At 39.6% G+C, this 22407-nt stretch overlaps 1 protein-coding gene across 1 annotated transcript in view; it reads left to right on the top strand.

The window, feature by feature from the left end:
* Positions 1 to 2436: 2436 nt before the first annotated feature.
* TRPM5 (transient receptor potential cation channel subfamily M member 5) overlaps positions 2437 to 22407 on the top strand; it is a gene marked incomplete at both ends in the record, with an annotated part of 39812 nt that continues 19841 nt past the window's right edge. Inside the window, 11 exons of the mRNA XM_082317272.1 lie at positions 2437 to 2553; positions 3532 to 3712; positions 5271 to 5437; positions 8800 to 8980; positions 11454 to 11518; positions 13415 to 13606; positions 14924 to 15026; positions 15873 to 15991; positions 16623 to 16973; positions 19370 to 19501; positions 20668 to 20791. Of these exons, the coding sequence (XP_082173398.1) occupies positions 2437 to 2553; positions 3532 to 3712; positions 5271 to 5437; positions 8800 to 8980; positions 11454 to 11518; positions 13415 to 13606; positions 14924 to 15026; positions 15873 to 15991; positions 16623 to 16973; positions 19370 to 19501; positions 20668 to 20791 (1732 nt within the window). The remainder of the gene's footprint in view (positions 2554 to 3531; positions 3713 to 5270; positions 5438 to 8799; positions 8981 to 11453; positions 11519 to 13414; positions 13607 to 14923; positions 15027 to 15872; positions 15992 to 16622; positions 16974 to 19369; positions 19502 to 20667; positions 20792 to 22407) is intronic.

Below are 22407 nucleotides of genomic sequence, written 5' to 3'. Positions count from 1 at the left end.
TTCTGGACTTGTTTTGCCATTCTGTCAGTACCACTTTTCTGCTCTTGTTGCTGGAAGACTTCCTGGCTTGGAATATGAACACAAGAACAGCTGTAGAAGATCATAACAAATTCCATTTAACTCTGTATCCCATCACAGACAGCGGCCTGCAGGGATGCTGAAGAAGTGGTATAAGAACAGGATGGAGAGATGAGGTAATACTTCTCCAAAATAAGCTCTCGGTCTCTAATGTCATGGTTCAGAAACTGCTTGATAAAAAAAAAAAAAGGAAAAAAGTAGTGCCCTGTGCAGTGCCAGTAACCAGCTGCCTTCCTCACTTTCCAGGCTCATTAAAGCTTGTGAACAAAGCTTCTGTTTCTGCATCTTATCTATTTTTGTCTCCTTCACTGTTGTTCACTACCACTGAGAACCAGAATTCCTAAACTGAAAATCAGATAACATGTTATTTTTTGGGAGAAAAAAAAAAAATATCCAAATGCAAGAATATTCCTTGTAAATCTCAGCAGCTCAGTGTCTTTGTTCCAAAAGAGAAGTCATGGATAACCACATGATCAAATTTTGCAAGCTAGGATCTAGAACTAGACTTACAATTAACCACTTGGGGCCTATCTGTGAGGCCAAATTAACTGTCAGATTACTTTGTAAATTGCTATCTATTCCATGTTCATTGCTTGTGTGGAGATATAAATAAATGTGTACTATCTAGGACAGTGATGAATGGTGACTAAATGTACCCTGGAAATTCAGTCCTGAATACTTTTTCTAATCAAACCCTTTGTTCTGTCAGCAAGTTCCAGGAAGTGATTTCTGTACTTTAGAACAGTCAAAATGTATCATTATGACTCTGTATTAACTATTTTTTCCCAGAATACTGTCTTCTATGCTCCTAGGAGATAAAGCTGCATCTCCAGTGGAAAAGTGGACTCAAACAAAAAGGTGGGCTTTGCTGTGACTACCTTTATTGATAATCCAAAAGAAGTTCTTTCAGGTAAGACTCTTAACCAGACTAGTCTGATATCTTAGTGTTCAGAATAAACATGTCATTCTCTCCGGAAGTGACTAGCATGCAGGCAGGGAGAAGAATGAGAACAGCATCTTTAAAGCAGTGGTCCCTGACAGAAGTTTGGGGGGTGGATAGAGAGGTGTGGAATAGCTGTAGGAGAAACAAATCATGAGAGGGTCCATAACCACTTTTCAGAGGCAGATCAAAGAAAAAGGCAACTCTAAACAACGTTTTCACAGAAAACATAAAAGAAGAGAAGAAAATACAGAGGCAGCAGTGGTGATGCAGCCAGGATATAGGCTCCCAAGAGACTTCCCAGCCCAAGGGAACGGCTGGAGGGCTTGCTCCCTCTACTGGAGCATCCTAATAGACCCACAGGAGACTTGCTAGTTTGACCCACTTTTAAGTCCACAGCAAATCTCTTGGACTAATGCAGCGTTGATTACCATTGCTGGCTTACTATCACAAAGATTTTTTTAAAGGACTGGATATGCACTTGAATATGCAGATGAAGGCAGAGGGGAGAGAGCTCTTTCTTTGCTTTTGTTTTGAAAAGAAACAAAATAAGGCATACAAGTTAAAATATGTATTTTTCAAATCATAATTATATCAGTTCAGTCAAACTGGAACGTAGGAAAAGCAAGCAGACCTTTTCAGTGGCTCACATAATGCAGAAGAACAACGCTTGTTATATGACCTTTGCTCTAGGACAGATTACTCACCATCATTCTTGTAGCCACGTATAGAGAAAACCACCTGCCTTTTTTGAACTGTATGTTCTTGTCGAGTACAGCCTGGTCTTAAATACTTTGGCTTTTGAATAAATAGCCCATTCGTACAGCAAACAGAGAGTAAACCTCTCCTAAACTATCTTCAGATGAATACAATGTCATCACTTAGTTATTTAGTGTTCATGTTGGATAATGTAAGTCATAGTAGCATGATGCATAACGACATCAAGAAACTGTGACTCAGACACTCACTGACACAGCTCTACTCTTGCTTGCAGTAGTTTGTGGCTGAGGCTCCTCTTTCTCCCTTGTAGAATTAGGGTCACCTTTGGGCTCTGAAACACCCCACATGACTTTGGACAGATCACAGGATCTTGCACCTTGGTACTCAGCTTTCTGTCTGCTGAATGACAGTTGAGAGAACCTTACTCCTTCATGCCTTTTCATAACTTAAGTTACATAGCTTTGGTGTGGAATCTGCCTCCTCCTGTATATAATATCCAACATTTGGTACAAACACCTCCAATTTTAGCTGAACCTTATAAGCTTAATAGTAAAAAGAGTAAAATATTTGACTAAAAACTCAGCTAGATGTCAATTAGTGGATTTTGTGGCCTCTCCAGTTTAAACAGCTTCTCATTTTTCAGTTTTCTGTCATCTCAGTGAACACCTTGGTCTACTGGTGATCACCTTACAAATTCAATGGAGGAAATGGAAATCCAGCTCGGCAGCAGTGACAAAGAGGAAGCTTTCAAAAGAGAACTACCATACTGCATAGGAGAAATAGACTTCACAGCTTCTGGGAAGAAACATGGAAGGGTACAGCACTGAGGAGTTTTAACCCTTCAACACTATTGCTGTTGTTCAGCGGTTACTTCTTAGCATTAAATGTACAGACTGTAATAGTGAGGGTCAATGTGGCACAGCGTGAGGCACCACGTTGTCCTCAAAGTAGGGACTATACCTCCCTGAACATGAATGTGATTTAAAATAAGGCCTATTAATATACAGAAATCAATTGACTTGCACTGACATGCTACAAGTACAGTTGATCACTCTTTCCTTTAAAGGAAAAAGTCAACCATGTGCCCAGCTTCCTTCATTTTGCATCATTTCCCTGTTTTAACCTCTTTCTGCCAAAAATTAATCACTATAGATTTCAACATTTTGAACATACTTTTGAGCCGTTTCAAGACTCTCCTTAAAGTTCTCTCTCTCTGTTCTACTAATATGCAGAGAAGGAGTTACATGGGCAGACCCACCTCCTCACTAGTCTCTGGCATACATTAGTGCTAGAGCAGAAGGAATTCCTAGGATCAGAAATCTGCCTTAAGATTTTGTTTCATCATAAAGACTTAAGCACAAAGCCAAAATACATACAGAACAGGAAGAAGCAATAGACTCATGTCACACATCCTTGAAAAACAGGCATGAAATCAGGCAAGTATTTCAGCTAGTGTAGAAACAAGAAACGCCTAAGAAATTTATTGGCTTTGCTAGACTGCCATGGAACTGAACGCAGTTCAAGAGGAATAGCAGCATTAAAAGAGAGAGCGATATGTCAGTCTACAACACAGAAGTAGCCCATGGAACTGACCCAGTTAGTGAGATGACAATTATATAGATGCCTGCTAAATTCATCCCAGTATTTAGTTCTCTGTCAGGTCTTGCTCAAATAGGTTTTTCTTAAATAACCAAGTTGATGATAGATTTCCCTCTGCATTCACCATGAACAATATCTCTACTGTATCCTACTGTCCCATTGTTATTTAGTGGGATTTTTTTTGTTTGTTGAAGTTTATTAAGGTCCCGAGTACCATTCATCCTGGAATTATATTCGAAGTTATGCTCAACAAATGGAAGATACCTGCTCCCAATTTGGTTGTCTCTTTAGTAGGGGAAGAAGAACATTTCCAGATGAAGCCTTGGCTCCGGGACACCTTAAAAAAAGGACTTATAAAGGCAGCTCAAAGCACAGGTTGGTGCATTAGGCTTTAAAGAAAGAATTTATATTCCTACTGAATTCTCACACCTAGCATCCAGTGATCTTTTAAAGTCAATGGGCCTGCTCACATGATTATATTGGGAAATTCAAGGCTTTCCTGAGTGCAACCTACAACCTATATTTAAATAGCTTTGAAAATGAAAGTTATTGTATTAGAAATAGCAAAAATAAGTTATTTCAAAACAAATTACTCTAGGCAGCCATTCCTGAAGTGTAAAATTACCTGACACTATTCCCTCAGAGATAACACTAGAAAGATAGCATGAGATGGGACCAAACACATTGTCCCTCTTTGGTGCCATAGCAAAATAAATCTTGAGAGAGCATAGTAATTTGACTTCAACAAGAGTGAATTTAGGTAAAAAATAAGAATTCTTGTTTTCTGCATTCTCACTTTTTAGGTACCAGTTAAAATCATGTTACAATAGTTTTTATTTTTTGAATATTGTTTTCGTCAAATCTAAGAGTTGAACAGACTTTGTTAGTAAAACAGCCTATGATTAGACTCAAGTTTAAGCAAAAAGACCTTGGTAATGTATAACACAAAGTAAGTCAGCTCACTTTCTCCCTGGCTTTTCACATGAATGACAAGAGTAGTGAAAAGCATTTACAAACAAACCCAAACAAATCAATGTCTGGGAACATGCATGGAAGTGGCTTTCCTTTAAGATGCCTTTTTTTTCCCCCCATAGCTTTATGAAAATACCTGAAAAACAAAGTGAAAATATCTGTAAGCATTTCACAGCAAGCTCTTGGTTTAGCTTCACTGGTCCAGACAAGACTGTAAAAGTTTTTCTTTTTGTAATGAAACAGCCCAGTACCGAAGCTCTTTTTGGTACTTTTGTACCACACAGATATTCTCTGTCTCCAGCTGCCTTCTATACTTAAGACTGGACTGCATCAAGATCTCCAATTCCTTTAAGTTACATATTTGAAAAAGATTGGTTAGCTGTTTACCTAGGGTTCTCCAAATTCTTTGTCACCATAACAGTACTGCTGTAAATCCTACTCTCCTGAAGAATTCACTCTCCAACATACACAAGAACAAGAGAAAGAGAACACCAGATTAGGCAGATTATGCCCAAGATCTTCTGCTACCAGGTGATTGCATAGGACTATTTATTCCTCAGTTCAAGCCAACAACTTCCTCCACCGCATCCCTTTGCTCTTCCTCGTGCAATAATCGGACCTGCTTGGTATAGTGATGTTTCTGCTCATATTTAGACAGTGACTCTAGACTGGACACAGCATTCTTGATGGGCGTACTGGCATCAGAGTAAAGATGACAATGTCGCATCACGTGATATGTGAAGCACGTTTGCTTGGGCATAGAATTTCTTCTTCTTTTCCTTATTAAAGTCTTAAATACTTCGTATGTATTTTAATTCTAAAAGTTACAGTCCATCAAGACCTGTCTACAGTTTATCTATCTAAAAAAACCCTTAAATCTAGTATTGCAAGTAATGTTACTTGACACACAAACATGTTCAATTATAAAGAAATTGTCTAACTTTTTAAAAAATAATTTCAGGTGCCTGGATTTTTACCAGTGCTTTACGTGTAGGAATAACAAGACACTTAGTGCAAGCAGTCCGAGATCATGCACTGGCTAGTACTTCAGCCAAAGTGAGAGTGATTGCCATAGGAATAACTTCACTCAGAAAAGTTCAACACAGAGAAATTCTGGACAACACAAAGGTATTTTTTGCTTATTCTACTCATGAGACAGGATTGTTCAGAAGTAAGCCGCACCTTTACAAAATTTGGAAGTAGTAGGCAGAACAACGTTGATCTAACTTAAAAACAAAAGTGGGGTTAAAATGTGTTTTGGGGGAAAATGGAAATAAAGGCCAGGAAGAATTTTTAGACCTTAATGATTCTGTGCTCTGCGCACTCGGTATACTTGGCAGCAATTCTGCAAATATCCAGCAGGTGACAGCATTAGACATTAGCTCAGAGACCAGAATAAAGATGAATGTCAGGAAAAAATCATGCATCATAAGGTACCTTTAATATTTTTCCCTTGTCCACTTACTGCAGATGCACTTACTCCAAGCTATTTCATAAATACCATAAAAAGTATATTTTCTAGTATGGAATACAAGCCATAAATATTTCAAGACCAAGTTTTCTTAAGTAGTCATTGAATTGGTGTCTAATATGCAAAAACTTGCTCAACACACCAGGCCAAAAATGCTAGCCATGCAGAATTTTGTCTAGTTATTGGGAGCTCTAGGGAATTCACAATTCAGTTCAAAGCAACCAAGGGGGGGGGGGGGGTGGCAAATAAAAAACCCTCACCCAACAAAACAGTTGCTGAAAATATCAAGACAAGTTGATGCTGAATTGACCTGGAGGTGGAGGAAAAAAAAATTATGGCATGACCTTCTTGTCACTGGGTATACAGTCTGTCCTAAGCAGAATATTATAACAATAAAGTAGGTGTGTAATGACAATGAATGACCATTCTGTGCTATTTTACTTCCCTGCAGAAGCTAAGAAACAAATGACAAGCACAACCCTTTGAACTCACACCTAGTTCTTCTCTCAGATAGGCTAGCAAGTACCAGCTAGGAGCTGGGAGACTGCCAGACCATATCAGCAATTTATTGTCATTGGGCTTCCCCTTTTTCCATCTTTTTTGGTGAGGACAGCTACCTGTGTGCTCTACCAGGTGGAACTCTAGCTGGAAGACTTTAACCTATTTGTGTGGCTGAACCGGTCCAAAAGGACCTCAGAGGAGAGAATTCGTTTCATTGCATTTGTGAATTTTGTTCAGGAAAGTTGCTCTGGCAAATGCAAACTATTTCACCTCCCTCCCAGGCTAAGTGATCAAAATGCATCTGGATCTTTCCCAACCAGCAGCTACAAAACCAGTACACTGGTCTTTATTGCATTAGATTTTCTCCCCCTTAACTAAAGCCCGAATTCTTTGTCAAGGAATATTTCGTGTAGAGCGTTCCTGACCCTATGACTTCTGGCACTGCTTCCACCCAAAGACATTCTGGATTTTAGTCAGTAACTTAAGACAAAGGAACTATAGACAGGGATGTTGATCTAAACCCAGTTCTCTTTATGCTTGGCACTTAATACAAGCAGCTTGTTGTATAAAATAGAGCTAACAATCCACCCTAGCAAGGAGAAAAACAAGCCCTGAAATCAGTGGATCTCTCCCATCTCTTCTGTGTTAATGGTATGCTTCAAACATCATTGAGAGATCACTTCCACGTTTTCGGAGAATAAATAGGAAAATCCCTGAGGGCCTTTCTCAATTTGTTGTTGTGCCTCCGAGTCCTAATCAACAGCCAGATCTTTGGTGAGCAGGCTTATCCTGCATGGCAGCAGGATACAGGCACGCCCTCTGTCAAAACAAAACTTAAAGGCAAATTAATTGTATCAAGAAGATTTCCCCAACAAATAAGAGACAGGGAGAAGGAGGTAAAAGAATCTTGTGGCACTTGCTGTTTGTAAAGGACATGCAAATTTACTGGTTTTTTTCCTGCAACAGCCTCTGATGCTCCTGTTCTTCCCAGAGCTGCTGACAGGGAAAGAAGCCATAGGAACACACCTGATTACAGCCTTTTTCACCTTGCTTTGAAGGGGATTTCTCTTCTCCAGTTTGACTGTATGCAGCTTCACTTCAGAAAGCCACTTAGGGGCACACTATGCAGCGTGCTCAACTCATCTACCTGCAGCAGGAAGGAGCTTGTCCTCTGGGTTACTTAATGTTTTTATGCATTAGTAGTGCTGCTGTGAGCTCCTGGTGATATATGTTCACTGCCTCTCCAACATCAGCCTTAGCCTTGGCTGTGGCGAAGAACCTGGTAACCCCTCGGTTGGACTTCCCCCAGGATTCAACTGGGCACCTGCTCTTCCTCACAGACACTGCCAAAAGCTGAGATTAAGAAAGGCTCTGCGTAAGATCTGGCTCTGAAAAAACAGAACATAAATCTCTATGCCATACCTTAATGACAACTAGGTTACTTGTGCAGTTACACTGCTATGTCGAGAAAGGCTTTAACACCTGTCTGTGTCCACAAAATTAGTGGGAGGAAAATGAAATACACAGGCACAATAGCCAAGCTGGCCGTCTGAGTTTTGTTCATCAACTCAAAGGCTACAGGAGTTGGAAAAGAGGCATGATAGAAGGAAATGCAGATTCCAAACAATTCCTTTAATCTGGCTTACTTGCAACAGGACAGTGATTATGAAGATGAAAAAGAAGAATAACCAGGCATTTACAGCCTGGCTTGCAGATAGGAATGAGATATCAAAGTGGATGTGCAACAGTGGGAAAGAAAGATTTATTAAGGAAGTAAGGGGAGCTTGAAAATGAGTATGGAAGACCATAGGTAGTGCAGTCCTTAGAACAAAAGACTATAACAGGGGTTCTGTTTTACAGAGACAGTGATTTTATGCAAGAATTCATTAATAAACAATTTCAAGATATAACACCTCACCCAAAATAAAAGATAGTAAGATTGCACTTTCTAATTCTGACTGTCACTCACTCTTTTAGAATGCAATTTCCAAACTTAGAATAATGATTAGATCTCATATAACCCTGTCAATTAAATAAAGCTGCATTTAAATTGATATGGACATATATCAGGCTAACTTATCTACTGGGCTAAACATGGAGGAAACACTACTGAAATGAATAGTTTTGCCCCTGTTTATACCAGCTGAGACTGTAGCCCTCCGAGACATTACAGCTCCATCCACAATTATCAGGTCTCATGGCCCCTTTCCATTTGTCCAACAAACATTTCCAAAACCTCTGAATGAGTGCCTACATTCCAGAGATGATGACTAATGTCACTATATTTTGCAGAGCCCAAGAGGGAAACTTTAGGGGTTTCAGCTTTCAGTCCTGTTAAATCTGGCACCTTTCAGAAGGAACACATTCTCCTTGTCTACCCTTTTCAAAGAATCTATTCAAGTGTCTCAAAGGTGGTGTGCTATGTCATGGTGCAGACAACACAAAAATGGAGACAAAGCATGTAAAAACATGGACTGTGTTTTGTAGAGAACGCTAACATCTCTCCTCCTCTCTCTAGAATGAAAGTCTTGTACACTACCAATCAGATGATAATATCCAAGGCCCACTGTATTCCCTGGACCACAACCATTCCCATTTTATTTTGGTGGATCACATAACACCAGATGAGCCAGATGGAACCACTAAGCTACGTCTCACCTTGGAAAAGCATATTTCAGAACAGCGTACTGGATATGGTGGTAAGTAGACTCTATAGAGGCATGCTAACTTGAATAATACTGATATTACAGTGATACTTGTGGGCCTCTGGCCTTATCAAAGGCAAGTCCAATTCTCAAATTGGACAATCATCTACATAGGCAAGATAAAGTAAACACATTTGTCATTATGTAAGAGGCAGAACTAAGGTGACTTCTGAAGCTGAGAAAGCTGCTCTTTGAACCAAAAATCCTGACTTTTATTGCATCTCCTTAAACATAGCTCAAAGCTGATCTTCAAAGCATAGCTCAAATTGCCTTAAAACCCAAGAAATGGAAAATAAATCCAGCTTTAAGTGCTTTAGCCAGTGGCTCTAAAAGATGGATGTTCATTGTTGTGAACTTTTATCCCCTCTCACACACAAGGTCTTGAATTGCTCCCACACTGGAAGAAAAGACTTGTTCCAAAGCCATCTGGAATATTTTAAGCCATATTTATTTCAGGATCAAATCTTATCCTGGGTAAACAACGTAGCATCTAATGGTCATCTAAATCTATGTGACCTTTTGTTTATAACAAGAACTGAGTATGGGGCAGGCCTCCTACTGCTTTTTGTGGAAACAATTCAGTTGTGGAGCTAATACAATTATTTTTACCTTTCCTTTGTTTCTGTAATACCTGCAGTGCTAGCACAGCTGAAACAGAAGGGAGAGCTCACTTATTCGCACTTGCAGGCATCAATGGACTATTCACTTACAGAGCCTGTAGCATGGCTGCACAGATGCACCTGCGAGCATGAGCGCACCTGAAGAATGCTTATCTGGTGACTCAGATAGGAAAGCCCACAAGTGGACCGTAATGGCAGGCTGAGGTTGCAGTGCTGAGAATCAGAAAGTAGCCTCTTTCTGCTTGCGAACCAAATCTGTTTGAACAAATCTCAGTGGAACAATTTTCTGTCAAAAAATGCTGATTCATTTGACAAATATTTCACTGGAACATACTAAATTCAGTGATATCTTCTATAAACAAAACCAATGTTGTTCATTTAAGCTCATTTATATTCAAGCTGAGCAAAGCTATGTGACTTTACTGAAGTAAAACACTTTAATAAGGTCATGCAGAATTTCACTATTTTAAAAAATACCTAGAAGTCATTCAGAGGAAATTTTTGATATGCTGAATATTCTTTGCAATTAAGGACTTCCCACCTTCCCAGCATAAAGTCAGAATCCTCACCCCATGCCTACCTCCGGCTAAATTTTATCTAAATCTATGGTAAATGAAGAATATTTGAAGCCATAAACATATCTTGAGGAACCTGTAGTCACAGAGGTCACTCTCCAAGTCACTAGAACATCACCTTATAGAGAGTATGGCAAAGCTATGCCATTCACTAAAACAAATGAAGTTACTTGCCAATCATGTCCTGGCTACAGCTCAGTTCTACCTTATGCCTGTAGTCATCCCACAACAGATCCAACAAGTAGTAAGTGGCAATAGGTGCACTGCTCTGGGAGACCTACGAAGGGAAACATCAAAAACTTGTTTGAACCAAATGCCTTTTGTCTTCCAACTGAAAGAGGCATTCATCTCATGATGCTACTGTTTTGACTGAGCTCATTAAGGCCAATCTATAGTCACCTTTGGATTACGGAGTTCAGGATTTACAGTATAAACCACCTAGAAATAAGTGGGCCCCTGTGGGAGGAAGGCTAAGGACAGGGATGCCTACATCGTTTCTTCCCCTGCTGCCGTGACATGTTAAATATTTCATTTCTTTTAAATGTATAAGATTATGTTATAAACAATCACCACATTAGACTGTGCTGAATAAAATTTTAAGCTGTTTAAGCAAAATAGTAAAGAGTATATGGTTCCTATCAACTCATATCTGACTCATCTCACCCTAGCTGGTCTACATAGTCAGCCTCTTCATATTCTTAAATCCCCCTTTTATCAGGCTTTTCTCCTGGATTCCACTACACCTTCCAGCACATGCCAGGCACATGCATAACACCTGGGACAAACTGACAGCTTTTCACTTCTAACTGTATCTTAATATAAATAACAGTAGCTGCCTCTCTGGAAACCTGACAATCTTGTCTTGCACCCTAATGCAGCTCCTTTACTCCACTATCTGATCACCTTGCAGTAAATAAATAACTTAAAAAGTCAACAGTGCTATGACATACAGAAGTGCCAATATCCATATTTTGCAGCTGAGGTGTACTGAGGTGAGAACAGACTGGACTGCTTGCCAGGGATCACACAAGATGTCCGAGGCAAAGGTGCCTTCATCCTGAATCTTAGACTAGGACCCTATCTGCTAGGTCACAGTGTTATTCTCTTCCTTTGCCGCTTGCTTCTGCAACTGCCTGCCTTCTGCAGGCTCATGTTCTGGTAGGTACCAAACCAGCACATAACAGGAGAAGTATTTTCAAGGGGTCAGCAAAAACACAATAGTTTTGTGAAAGCTTTGTTAACTTTTTAAAAATTAAACCATCTGTTTCACAGGAACGGGTAGCATTGAGATCCCTGTGCTTTGCTTACTGGTAAATGGAGGACCAGGCACACTTGAGGTAAGAAGCTGTTTCCAACTTTAGAAAAACAAATTAACTGGTGCTAAGTTATGGAATGGAAATGGTTAGCTAATGGAAAATTTGGCTTGTTGACAAACACATGTATTGGCACTTTATATACATTCAAAATTCATATCTATACACCATTAAGAACTGAATTCTGTTAATATTAAACTTGCCAGTATTTGTTTGGGAAAAATATTTCCTTTTGAATAGGGATCAGCTGATCATTAAAGCTTCCATTGCCAACTCATATAGTGCGAAGAAGGAATCCAAAACCAAAACAAACCCACAGAAGCCAGCTCCAAATCTAGCGAAACAGAAATACTGTGCTATTACTCGAGATCACATACAAAAAAAGATCTATCATTCAGTGCTGTCCAGCAACAGTGAGACAGCTGTCTCTGTCACAGAGCTCAGAGGCAGTAAAAGACCAGGTTTGCTAGATAAGCCATTTAAAACTATAGTGTCCTAGTTCCACCGAGCAAAAATACCTTGTAGGATAGAAGACTGAAGAGTTGTCTGCTAACGATCCCACACTTTCTTCAGCAAAGGATCAATTTTTATTTTTTTCCTGAGTAGTTCTACAACTTAAAGAACCTGTTAAATAGGAGATATTCTTTGATTTCTGTTTTACTTTTACTGGTATTTTATTTTGCTACTTTGTAGCGTCCTGTATGTCCACATGGCATTTTTTTTTTCCAATAGTCTCAGATGAAAAGGAACAGTCTACAGTACCTTTAGAGAGACATTTAACCATAATTTAAAATTTCCAAGTGATGAGACTCTGCCACACAAGCTGGTAACGTCTTTCAGAATAATGACTCATTTCTGGTGACGTTTTCTAGTTTCAGCTTCCAGTCCCTGTATCCTGTCATATCTTTGTCAGCTGGACTAACACACACACTGGTATTAGAAATCTCACTGTTTAAACTAGGATTATGTCAACTCTTGAGCTTTCCTTCTAGAAGCTAAATATGGCAGTGTTTTCTGTATCTAGGGTGTTGAAAAATCACCTATCACAACCTATAAATCTTCTTTTCAAAGTTTTAGAGAACAAAGTGACTGGGAGACCAAAGGTGACTGGCTGGAGCTGCCCTAAATTTACATGTCCTGGGAATGGATAACTGATTGTGATTTTTTAGAATATCAGTTTCTTAAATACAAATTGGATAATACACACCAAGGACTACAACAGCTGTTTAAAAAAAAACAAAAAACCACTAAACTAAAAAAAAAAACCCTACACAACAAGCGAATCAATAGTTAGATTCTTAGAGTCTCATTAGCTTCTTGTATAACTCCAGAGTAAGAAATAGATTGGCAGCAAATAGTCATTGTTGCAATTATGATGCCATGGCCTCTGCTTTCCTCTCTCAACAACCTGCCTGACTCATTCTAATTGCACAAGTAATAGAATTATCAGCCTTTAACTCTTGTAGTTGCTATGCTTCAGTAGTTTTTTTCCTGTGGCCCAATGTTGTATTCCCACAGGCAAATTCCTGATTTTCAGAACGTATCACCAGGTTTAGCAGCCAGAAGAGTCTGCTGAGAATTTCTGTATAGTGCTCCTCTTGCACTTGACTATGCTGAAACACAAACTGCAGGGGGAAAAAAAAAAAAAGTCAGGGACAAAGAAGTTTTATGCATTGTTTGTCCAAATCAGGTTGCTTAGCTACTTGGCAGATGTGTCATGAAAAGAAGTATAGTCAGGGGCCTATACATGGATGACCTGCTACAGAATCAGAAAAATCCCAATAGTTTAGAGGAGTCTGGACTGACTCCATAGTGAATCTGGTTTAGGTACACATTTATTCCTAGTTTGCAAGAAGTCCTTCTTTTGAATAACATTTTTTTCCATATATGAATTCTAAAATTTTACTTTTTAAACTACAGAGAATTTGCAGCGGTTTGGAAAATTCTGCTCCCTGGCTTATCTTAGCAGGGTCTGGAGGTACAGCTGACATCTTAGCTGCATTCATGAATGACCCGCAGCTTATCGTGCCAGAAGCTGTTGAAAAGCAATTTAAGGAGAAATTCCCTGCAGAAAGCTTCTTGTGGAAGGACATTCTCCAATGGACAGCAACAGTGAGCTCATATGTTTGATAATTACATGCACCATGTTCACAAGCTCTCTCCTACAATTTCTAGCTTTGGTAGTCCATTCAGTACAGGTTTACAAGAAGCTGCCCAGAAGTTTTGGGTACTCCAGTGCTCTGACAGTAGTGTCATAGAATACCTCTCTAACATTAAAATGAAGTGCTCAGTTGATCATACCAACTACTCTATCCTAGTGATTCAGCTGAACACTTAGGGCTCTGTGCTTCCTCTGTTATTTCCTCAAGTAACAGCCAGCACCCAGGAACCCCACAGTCCTTCTAGAGGACACGAAGCATTATTTATACTCCACAGCTGTGGAGCTTGTGCAGCTGTGACAGAAGAGACCTAATTCATGATCTACAGCTGTTAAATGGAAACCTAATTGTGGATAAGCATGAATAAATTAAAAGAAATGAAGGGTGTTTAGAAATTATCCTATCTATTGTCAGTTATGTGTGTTCTTAAAAAAGAAAGACAAAACAGATTCACAGATTTTCCTTACTCTTTGTCTTGAGGCACACTTGCTGGACTTAAACCACTACGCATAACTACTTCAGAAATGAAAAAACACTTTGAGATTGTCTTTATGTTAAGATTGAAGAGCACTGTATGCCTCTGAGATAAACCAAGTCCACTCAGCCTGACCCACTACGTACTCTTTGCAGTCCCTGCCATAATCCTTAGCTTTAAAAGTTCCACACATTAATTCCATTAGGGAGAACTTTCCCAGATCACTAACACAAGGAGATGGAAGGGCATCTAGAAGCAATATTGCCAAATGCTCACGAAGTCTCAGTGCAGCTGCACTGTGAGAAAGAAAACTCAATAAATGGAGAAGCAGAAGGAAAGAGTACTGTTTATATCAATATTTGATTACTTTTACTCAAAGAAGATTTAGAGACTATGCTTTTAAATAAACAACTCCGAGAGCAAAACTTAAATGTCAAAGCAGGAAAAGGTAAAACAAAACTAGCGGTATGCTGGCCACAGCATGACTATGAGTCAAATAAGAATGTGAGTTTAGGAAGGATCTTTTAATTAAAGCACTACTCTGGTTCTCAGGATATCCAAATTCTCTTCCTCCTATCCTGCTAGGTGATTTTGGAAAAGGCAGTAACTCCTTGCCTTAGGACTCATTTATATATGGGAAACTAATAATGTTTGTCTTCTTGCCAAACCTCAGCTTTACAGTTAGAACATACGTTTTGGGGAAATACTGTATGGGTCATCTCCACTGGGCTCTTGGGCATTAATATATAGTAGTAGGACAATGCGTAAAATGATTTTTGTTTCAACTCCCAATAGATTCAGAACATTATTTCACATGAACATCTTCTAACTCTGCACAACTTTGAGCAAGATAGTTCAGAAGAACTAGACACAGTCATTTTAAAAGCTTTAGTAAAAGGTAAGAACAACAAACACAGCACAGTGTAATACTTGTCTTATTTGACTTCTATGCCATAAATGTATTTCGTTCTTGTCCACAGAAAGTTCAGTTGGCTGTTGGATCAGATTTCATTTCTGATGCAGAGTTCTTCTGTTTGCTTATTGACAAATTAACTGTGGCAGTTACCGTAGCTCTTGTAATCTTGCTTTAAACTAGTGTTTGCTTTTTAATCTCATGCTATTGCACGGTAATATTTCAATCACTCCTTTATTTCACTACTTAATTCTCTTACTAGCAAAGGTTATAGAAGAACTGAAATATACGGGAGCAGTTATTCTAATTACAAGCCATTAAAAAAATAACAACAAAAACCAATTAAAAAAATGCAAGTAGACTTGAACTGCCTTATTTCCAGAAACAATCCATTTCTCCTATAAGAAACCTTCACCGTATCTTCTGAAAGAAGACATTACTTGCTCTGCCACCCATTTCAGTTTGTGTTAGCCTAAATTTAGCATGGGGGAAAAAAAGACATTCTATTCCTAATGCGCTAATTAAAACAAGACAAAAACAATAGCCAGTCCTGTCCCCCGCTTTCTGTGGGCCAGGGTCCCTCTTAAAATCCTACAGACATTTAAACTTAATGTTTTAATAGAGAATTCAGCTAGCAAAAATATATATATTTTAATATTGATATTTCTTAAGTTAGGAAAAAAAATGCTGTGAAGCGTTCCTGGTTAAGCAAGGCACAGATCTGTGATAGCTGATGGAGAGTTTCTATTGCTAATCAAATTACCAATACTATATTAATGGAACATAACAAGTATAAATACTGAGTTTATTTGCATTTCCTATTTTTGCCAGCCTGTAAAAGTCACACTCAAGAGGCTCAGGAATATCTGGATGAACTGAAACTGGCAGTGGCCTGGAATAGAGTGGACATAGCTAAAAGTGAAATATTCAATGGTGACGTGGAGTGGAAGGTACCAGGTGTTATTGCCGTAGAGGACAATCGGTGTATAATCCAATGAGTACAGGACACTGAAACATCCTGACAGAAGGCTTCCATTTTTAACGCTACCTGCATTCTCCACTAAGAGATTGGGCAGTGGTAGTATGCTTCCTTAGACTGTTTGTCTTTCTGGTACCCTATATGATAATAGCTAAAGATAGAGGAATAATTCAGTGGTCATGGTCTCTTTCTTGAGCTCTTTGGGGGCAAGAATCTTCCCCCTCCTTCTGTACAGACCTTTAAAGCAAACAAACCTGAGCTTACAAAGCAAAAGAAGCATGCAGATATTACTGTTAGAAGATGGTATGAAGAGTGTCACTGTTTCCAACTGCTGTATAAATACTCAGTGCGGGGGGTACCTAACATCACCACAACTCCTACAGCATGCTATTTGTGTTGATGTTTTAACATTAATGCTTATATAGACATTTTGTCCCAGAGAAATTAAGAGAGTTCTAGCTCTCTTTCTCATTGTACCCACTGTTGACCTGGTGGAAGACAAAATGTGCATGTCCTCATGTTAAATCTTACCTCCTTCCTCATCTGTCCATGATTACCCCCAAAAACTATTTTTTTTTTTTTTTTTCCCTTTCTCAATCTAGTCCTGTGACCTGGAGGAAGTGATGATGGACGCTCTGGTCAATGACAAACCAGAATTTGTAAAATTATTTATTGACAATGGGGCTAACATATCCGAATTCCTGACATATAGCCGTCTGCAGAGACTCTACTGTTCCATTTCTCAGAAATGTCTCCTCTATGAACTTCTACTGAAGAAACATGAAGAAAGCAAGCTGACCTTGGCAGGGCTCACTGGTCAACAGCATAAGGAGCAGAAGGAGGTCTGCCCAGTCTTCACTCTCAACGAGGTCTCTAGAGTTCTCAAGGATTTTCTCCATGATGCATGCAAAGGTTTCTATCAAGACCTCAGACATGGAGGCAAGAAGAAATCCGTGAGTTACAACTTTCCATCATAGTACTGCTCCCCTCCAATTTAGAATTCGAAAAATTGTAACTACGTCTAGCCTTTGGGGATGGGGCAGGAAAGGGAAGATGAGAGAAACAGTCACTTCAGTTTCTCATTCTTTTTTTCAGCTCATTATTATTACAGCTAACATGGTTTCATCTTTCTAATTTCAAAATTAAAAAGGAAAAGAAAGGAATTTCTAAGATAGACAGGTTGTGATTCCTCTTTCTCCCTCTCTGCACACGGGGTTTTATGCAAGGTTTTACTGTACCTTGAACTAGTGCTAAGATACGGCCTCTGTTTCAGGATCTGCAGAGGCCCTTGTATCTCACAGTCTTCTAGTGCAACTTCCACAGACCATTCCTCATTCTAGCACGTTGCACACAATGAAAGATATATGGGGAATATGAAAAAATAGATTTACGTTTACTAAGTAGTAATTAGACATAAAAATAGCAGTCTGCATTTCTCATACAGAACTTCAAGCAGAATTACTTGAAAGACAATATTTTCTAGGAGAATGACAAGTAGGTCATGGCCATTTTCAATCCCAGGTCTGAAAATGGTAATCTTTGTATGTAAAACCATTCCCAGATTAATAGTGTGTAGCAGCAGATTAGATATTCATTAACGTGCAGTACATGATATTTGCCTTTAGATCATTATAGTCTTGTTATTGAGTGACATAACACACAGCAAGAAACAAGAATGATTGTGTGAAGTGGCCCTGGCAAGCACCCTGGCCAACACATGACAAGGATAACATGTGATGGGTACCACTGTGGAATGTCTATAGTGCACTGTCCACAACTGTGCAATTCATATATCATCATTTTTGCATTTTGACAGTGTATTTAAAATTGAAATTCATTAGTATCAAAGTACTTGCAAAAGCATTAGAAATAAGTTTGGACGCATGATTTCAAAACAGAGAGGTAAAGAGAAATTTAATTAAGATCAGAGTTTTAGCCACACTAAACAATTAAACCGTTTGATACTTGCCAGGTTCTAGTTTCATCTTAAAATCATTTAAACTAAAAAATAAATAAAAAAAAAAATGCTCACTCAAGAGCTTTAATCACTTTTGCTTTGATAAAGCCTAGCTAAATTAATTAGTAGTATGAAAAGCTAAGTTTGAATCTAGTCAGAATTTCATCATTCACAAGGACAGACAATTTGGGGCAATACCTTTGAAGTCATTAAGCAGACTCCAGACTTACAAATTTTACAGAAATAAAAATTTGGCCCTGAAATCTGACTTATCTTTGTGGGATTTGGCAGTAAGTGAGCTAAAGCCAAGTGCTGTAAATAAGGCCCAATTCAGATACCAGATCACACTGCCTACTAGCTTTTTTCCTTTAAAAGCTTCTTCCCATGGCTGCTGCCAGTGGCTGTTGCTATTATCATTGGCAACAGAAAGAGCGTCACTGTACTGGGATACCAGTGTCACTGCTGCTAAATTGTGTGTCTTATTTCAAGTTAGGAACTAGTGGTTACAAAGACTGATGAGACTTTTGGGCTACCTTTGTCTCCTGCAAGGTTTTCAGTGCAATTCAGTTGATTAAATAGCTCACTACAGACTGAAGAAAAAAAAAAAATCAAAACCCAAAACCCACCAACACCCCCAAAAAATGCCATTAAAATAAATTTGAACAGAATCCTATAGTTTAAGTGATTAAAAAAATATATCCTTACAAAAACTTGTTCTGTTAAAAAAAAATCCACTCTGGCTGCTTCTAATTAACACAATAGATATAAAGGCAGTTTTTAAATACACTGAAAACTCAGAACTTAACTTAAGTTGCCATACTTCCTCTGGAGAGTTTTTTCAAATGCTAAAGGAATAAGCAGTGTTCTACTTAAAATACTCCCTGCATAAGGGAGAGGTTTCTCAAAGGAAAGACTGAAAAGAAGGTATTGATGTACTCTATTCTTGTCCTGTACAGGGCCTTGGCGAGATTTATTTCTGTTGAAATAAAATGCCTTTTGTTCCCTTTTCTCTGAAACCATGTCCTCTGTGGCAGTTGAGCAGAATCCAATATAACTGAAGGCGAGCTCAGATTAGTTAATCACAGGTTTCTCTTGTATGATATTACACACCAGCAGTGAAACCCTGGCCATAATAAAGTCAATGAGAGCTTTACCATCGACTTCAATGGAGTCACGGTTTCATCCAGAATGTTCTCACACATATTGAGTTATATTGGGGACACAAGGGTCCTTTGATTCAGTACAGAATGAACTAATTACCTCTCCATCCTACAGAAAAGAAAAAGAAAAATCAAAAGAATATGAAGGAGCTGGCAAGGCCAAGAGCAGCTTAGATCATGTCATTTGCATGGAATGCAAAGCAGGTTTTAATTTCTACAAACCATATTTCAGGATAAAATGAATACAAAGCGATTACCTGGGCCCTTGGATATGAACCAGAAAAGCGAAAATCCTTGGAGGGATCTGTTTGTATGGGCAGTACTTCAAAACCGGCACAAGATGGCAAACTATTTCTGGGCTATGGTAAGCTTTGAGCTGTAGCTGCTTCAGGTGAAATATTGGCATATTTCAAGTCCATGAGATGTTTTTTGCTTAGCCTTGCAGCTCAGATGACAGATAGGATTGTTTCTAAACTATGAGATGTGGTATTTATAGGGCCTTTCATCTCCATGTGGCTTATGCCAACAGGGGCCACAGTGCCTGACAGAGAGGGTGGGCAGAGCAGCAGCAGGTGTAAATCAGCACAGCCTGAAATGCTGCTGATTAACTTCAGCTGCAGAGTTGGCCCTCCTCTTCCTTGCTGCTGATGACTCACCACACTCAGTCTCAGGTTTTGTTCCTTCTACAATAGGTCAATTGTTTGGTTCTAGCGCGACAGAGAGGAAAGACAGTGCCATCGAGCATCTTTAGCTTACGTGCTGTATGCGTAGGGAACAACAGCATCACACTCTCAAAGGCTGAGCTTCAAGCTGGCATAATTGGCTCTGTTTTACAATCCTCCACAACCGAAGCCCTGTCCCATGCATCTGGAGTGCAATGCCATAGCTTCCCTCCCCTCACAGAGCCAGACACAGCTATCAGGCCCCATCCCTGAGCTTCCAGATGGCCGCATCTGGCACAGGGGGAGTCACGGGGAGGGACGAACTGCAGCACAGCTCTTCAGCCAGTGAGCGTGTGTGCACGCAGACACATCTGCACCTTGCAGGGCCTTGTGTTTGTGGAGCCCTGTTACCGGAAGGCATGTTTCTCTGCTGTGTGCCACTGTTGTGCCTCTGCCAGCTCTGCTCCCTCCTTTCCCACAGGTCCTTATGCAGGGTCTCAGCACAGCCATGTTCGAGGTATCTTGGTACTCTGAGACTGTTTCGCTCTATTTATATAATGTATTCTCCTTTCAGTCTTTGACTGCTACTCCAAATCAGGCCCCTCTAAGGTCAATCAAACCCAGAAGTCTCCAGCCTTATAAGGCACAAGAACCACCAATATGTGGTTTTCAGTTCTCAAATATCACCAAAACTGTCATTTCAATCGACATTTTGGACTTTCAAGTCTGTATTTGAGGGAAGATTGTTCGAAGGGGAGACACGCATTAATTTTTTTTTTTTTTGTTAGACGTTTCCTTAGTGAAGTCTCCCCAGTTCAGAAACACCCTCCAGTGTATCGTAACAGCAGCGCCCCTTTCAATTCTACAGGGTCAGGAGGGTGTAGCTTCAGCTCTGGCAGCCTGCAAGATCCTTAAAGAGATGTCCCGCCTGGAGACTGGGACCGAAGTAGCACGTATAATGAAAGAGGCCAAGTATGAGCAGCTCGCTGTTGGTAAGTAATGGCACTCTTTTAACAGCATCAAAAATTTAAGAAGTAACTGCCATTGAAAGGCAAGCAAGTGAAAAAAAAATGTTTCAGTTGTAAAAGGCCAACTGTCATAAATAATTTAACAGCCTTGCAGCACAGGCAGTCCCAAACATTCAAATACCACAGAAGAAGGACTTAAAAACCAATCATTTTGGAAAAATCAGTATTCCAAGACTGGCCCCTGGGATGCATGGAAGAAATTACTCTCCTGCTTCACGTTGGTGTTTTAAGTGCCTGATCTTAGTACAAGGTGCGTTACAGCAATGGGCAAAACAGAATAACCAAAACACTTCCAGGCTCACAGCAGCCTGGTTTTCCTGCAATATCAAGCTTGCACTGTAAGGGCCACTAGAGCAACAAGTTTTAAGGTTTGTCTTCGCTGCTAAAAATAATTTGAGATTACCTCACCCAGAAGAGGGCTAACTGCACTGCAAAACTGCAGTGAGGCTCAGACTGGTTTCACAGCCGACAAGCCACCCCTCCCTACAGCAGTAAACATTCAGGCATCTGCAATGCCAGAATGCCAAGCCCTCTCCCCTTTGCCTGGTTTAAAAACAGATGTCTGCACACAAGCTTCTCTGCTGATCTGACTTCAATCTAATCCATACCCGAAGGTAGAACTGCTGTAAAACAGAGGGCTTTGAAGTACACCACACGTGGAAATGCAGAGGCTCTTTCTCTCCCCTTAGAGCCAGTACATCAAGCAGCTGAAGGCTCATGCAGACTTTGCTACATTATTTATACGCAGATCACTTTTTCCCCTCTTCTCACAGGGCCATTATTATTTACAATAAATAAAAGTCAGGTTCTCATATAATCACAGGGCTCGAGTAATTTAGTCATGGAATTACAGGGCCTAATCCAATACACAGAAGTCTGCTACTTGGTTTTGGTAAGCATTAGATCAGATCCTCAATTTTAATTTCTGGCCCGGATAACATTGTCAATATTAAGTAGAGCAAACATTCTTTAAGAATGATAAATACCACATCAACTGCAAAAGAAGTCTGTATATCAGCTTATTTTAAGTGAACTTGATCCTTTCCCCAGCCCTCACAGTGTAACAACAGGGTGTAGGCTGGCCTGGGAAAGGTACCGAGATAATCAGGTGAATGAGCAGAATGAAACAGACACAAGAAGTCAGATCTTGTCTAATGAGAAAACCTTGACTTTTTGGACTGGTTATCCTAGTTTCTCAGCTCCAGGACCAGCTTCTCTGGAAACAAAACTATGCCACAACACTCTACCAAGTCTAATATTATTTTATGTCAAAAAGCTATGTCTTAAAACCAAGGATTTGTTGGCTACGAGCCAAAGCTGGGCTGCTCCTTTTGCTTAGTCTATTCAGGAGAGTGGGGGCAGTGTGGCAACTCATCCTTCAAAGTGTAAGAGGATCACCCAAGAGATAACAGTTTTGCTTGACATTGCCTAAAGCTCCACATGAGGCAGCTACAGATGAGGGACTATAACAAATACTGACATGTTTCCAAGAAGTTTCTTATGCTGTCTGTAGAAGAACTGAGAAAGAAAATTTCCTCCTCAGATCAAACAACAATAGAAAAAAAACCAAAAAACCAAAC

Source organism: Platalea leucorodia, assembly GCF_965183815.1.
Source record: "Platalea leucorodia genome assembly, chromosome: 7".
Classification (NCBI taxonomy): Eukaryota; Metazoa; Chordata; class Aves; order Pelecaniformes; family Threskiornithidae; genus Platalea; species Platalea leucorodia.
Note: the sequence above shows the minus strand (reverse complement) of the source record. Positions and strands in the feature narration are given on the sequence as shown.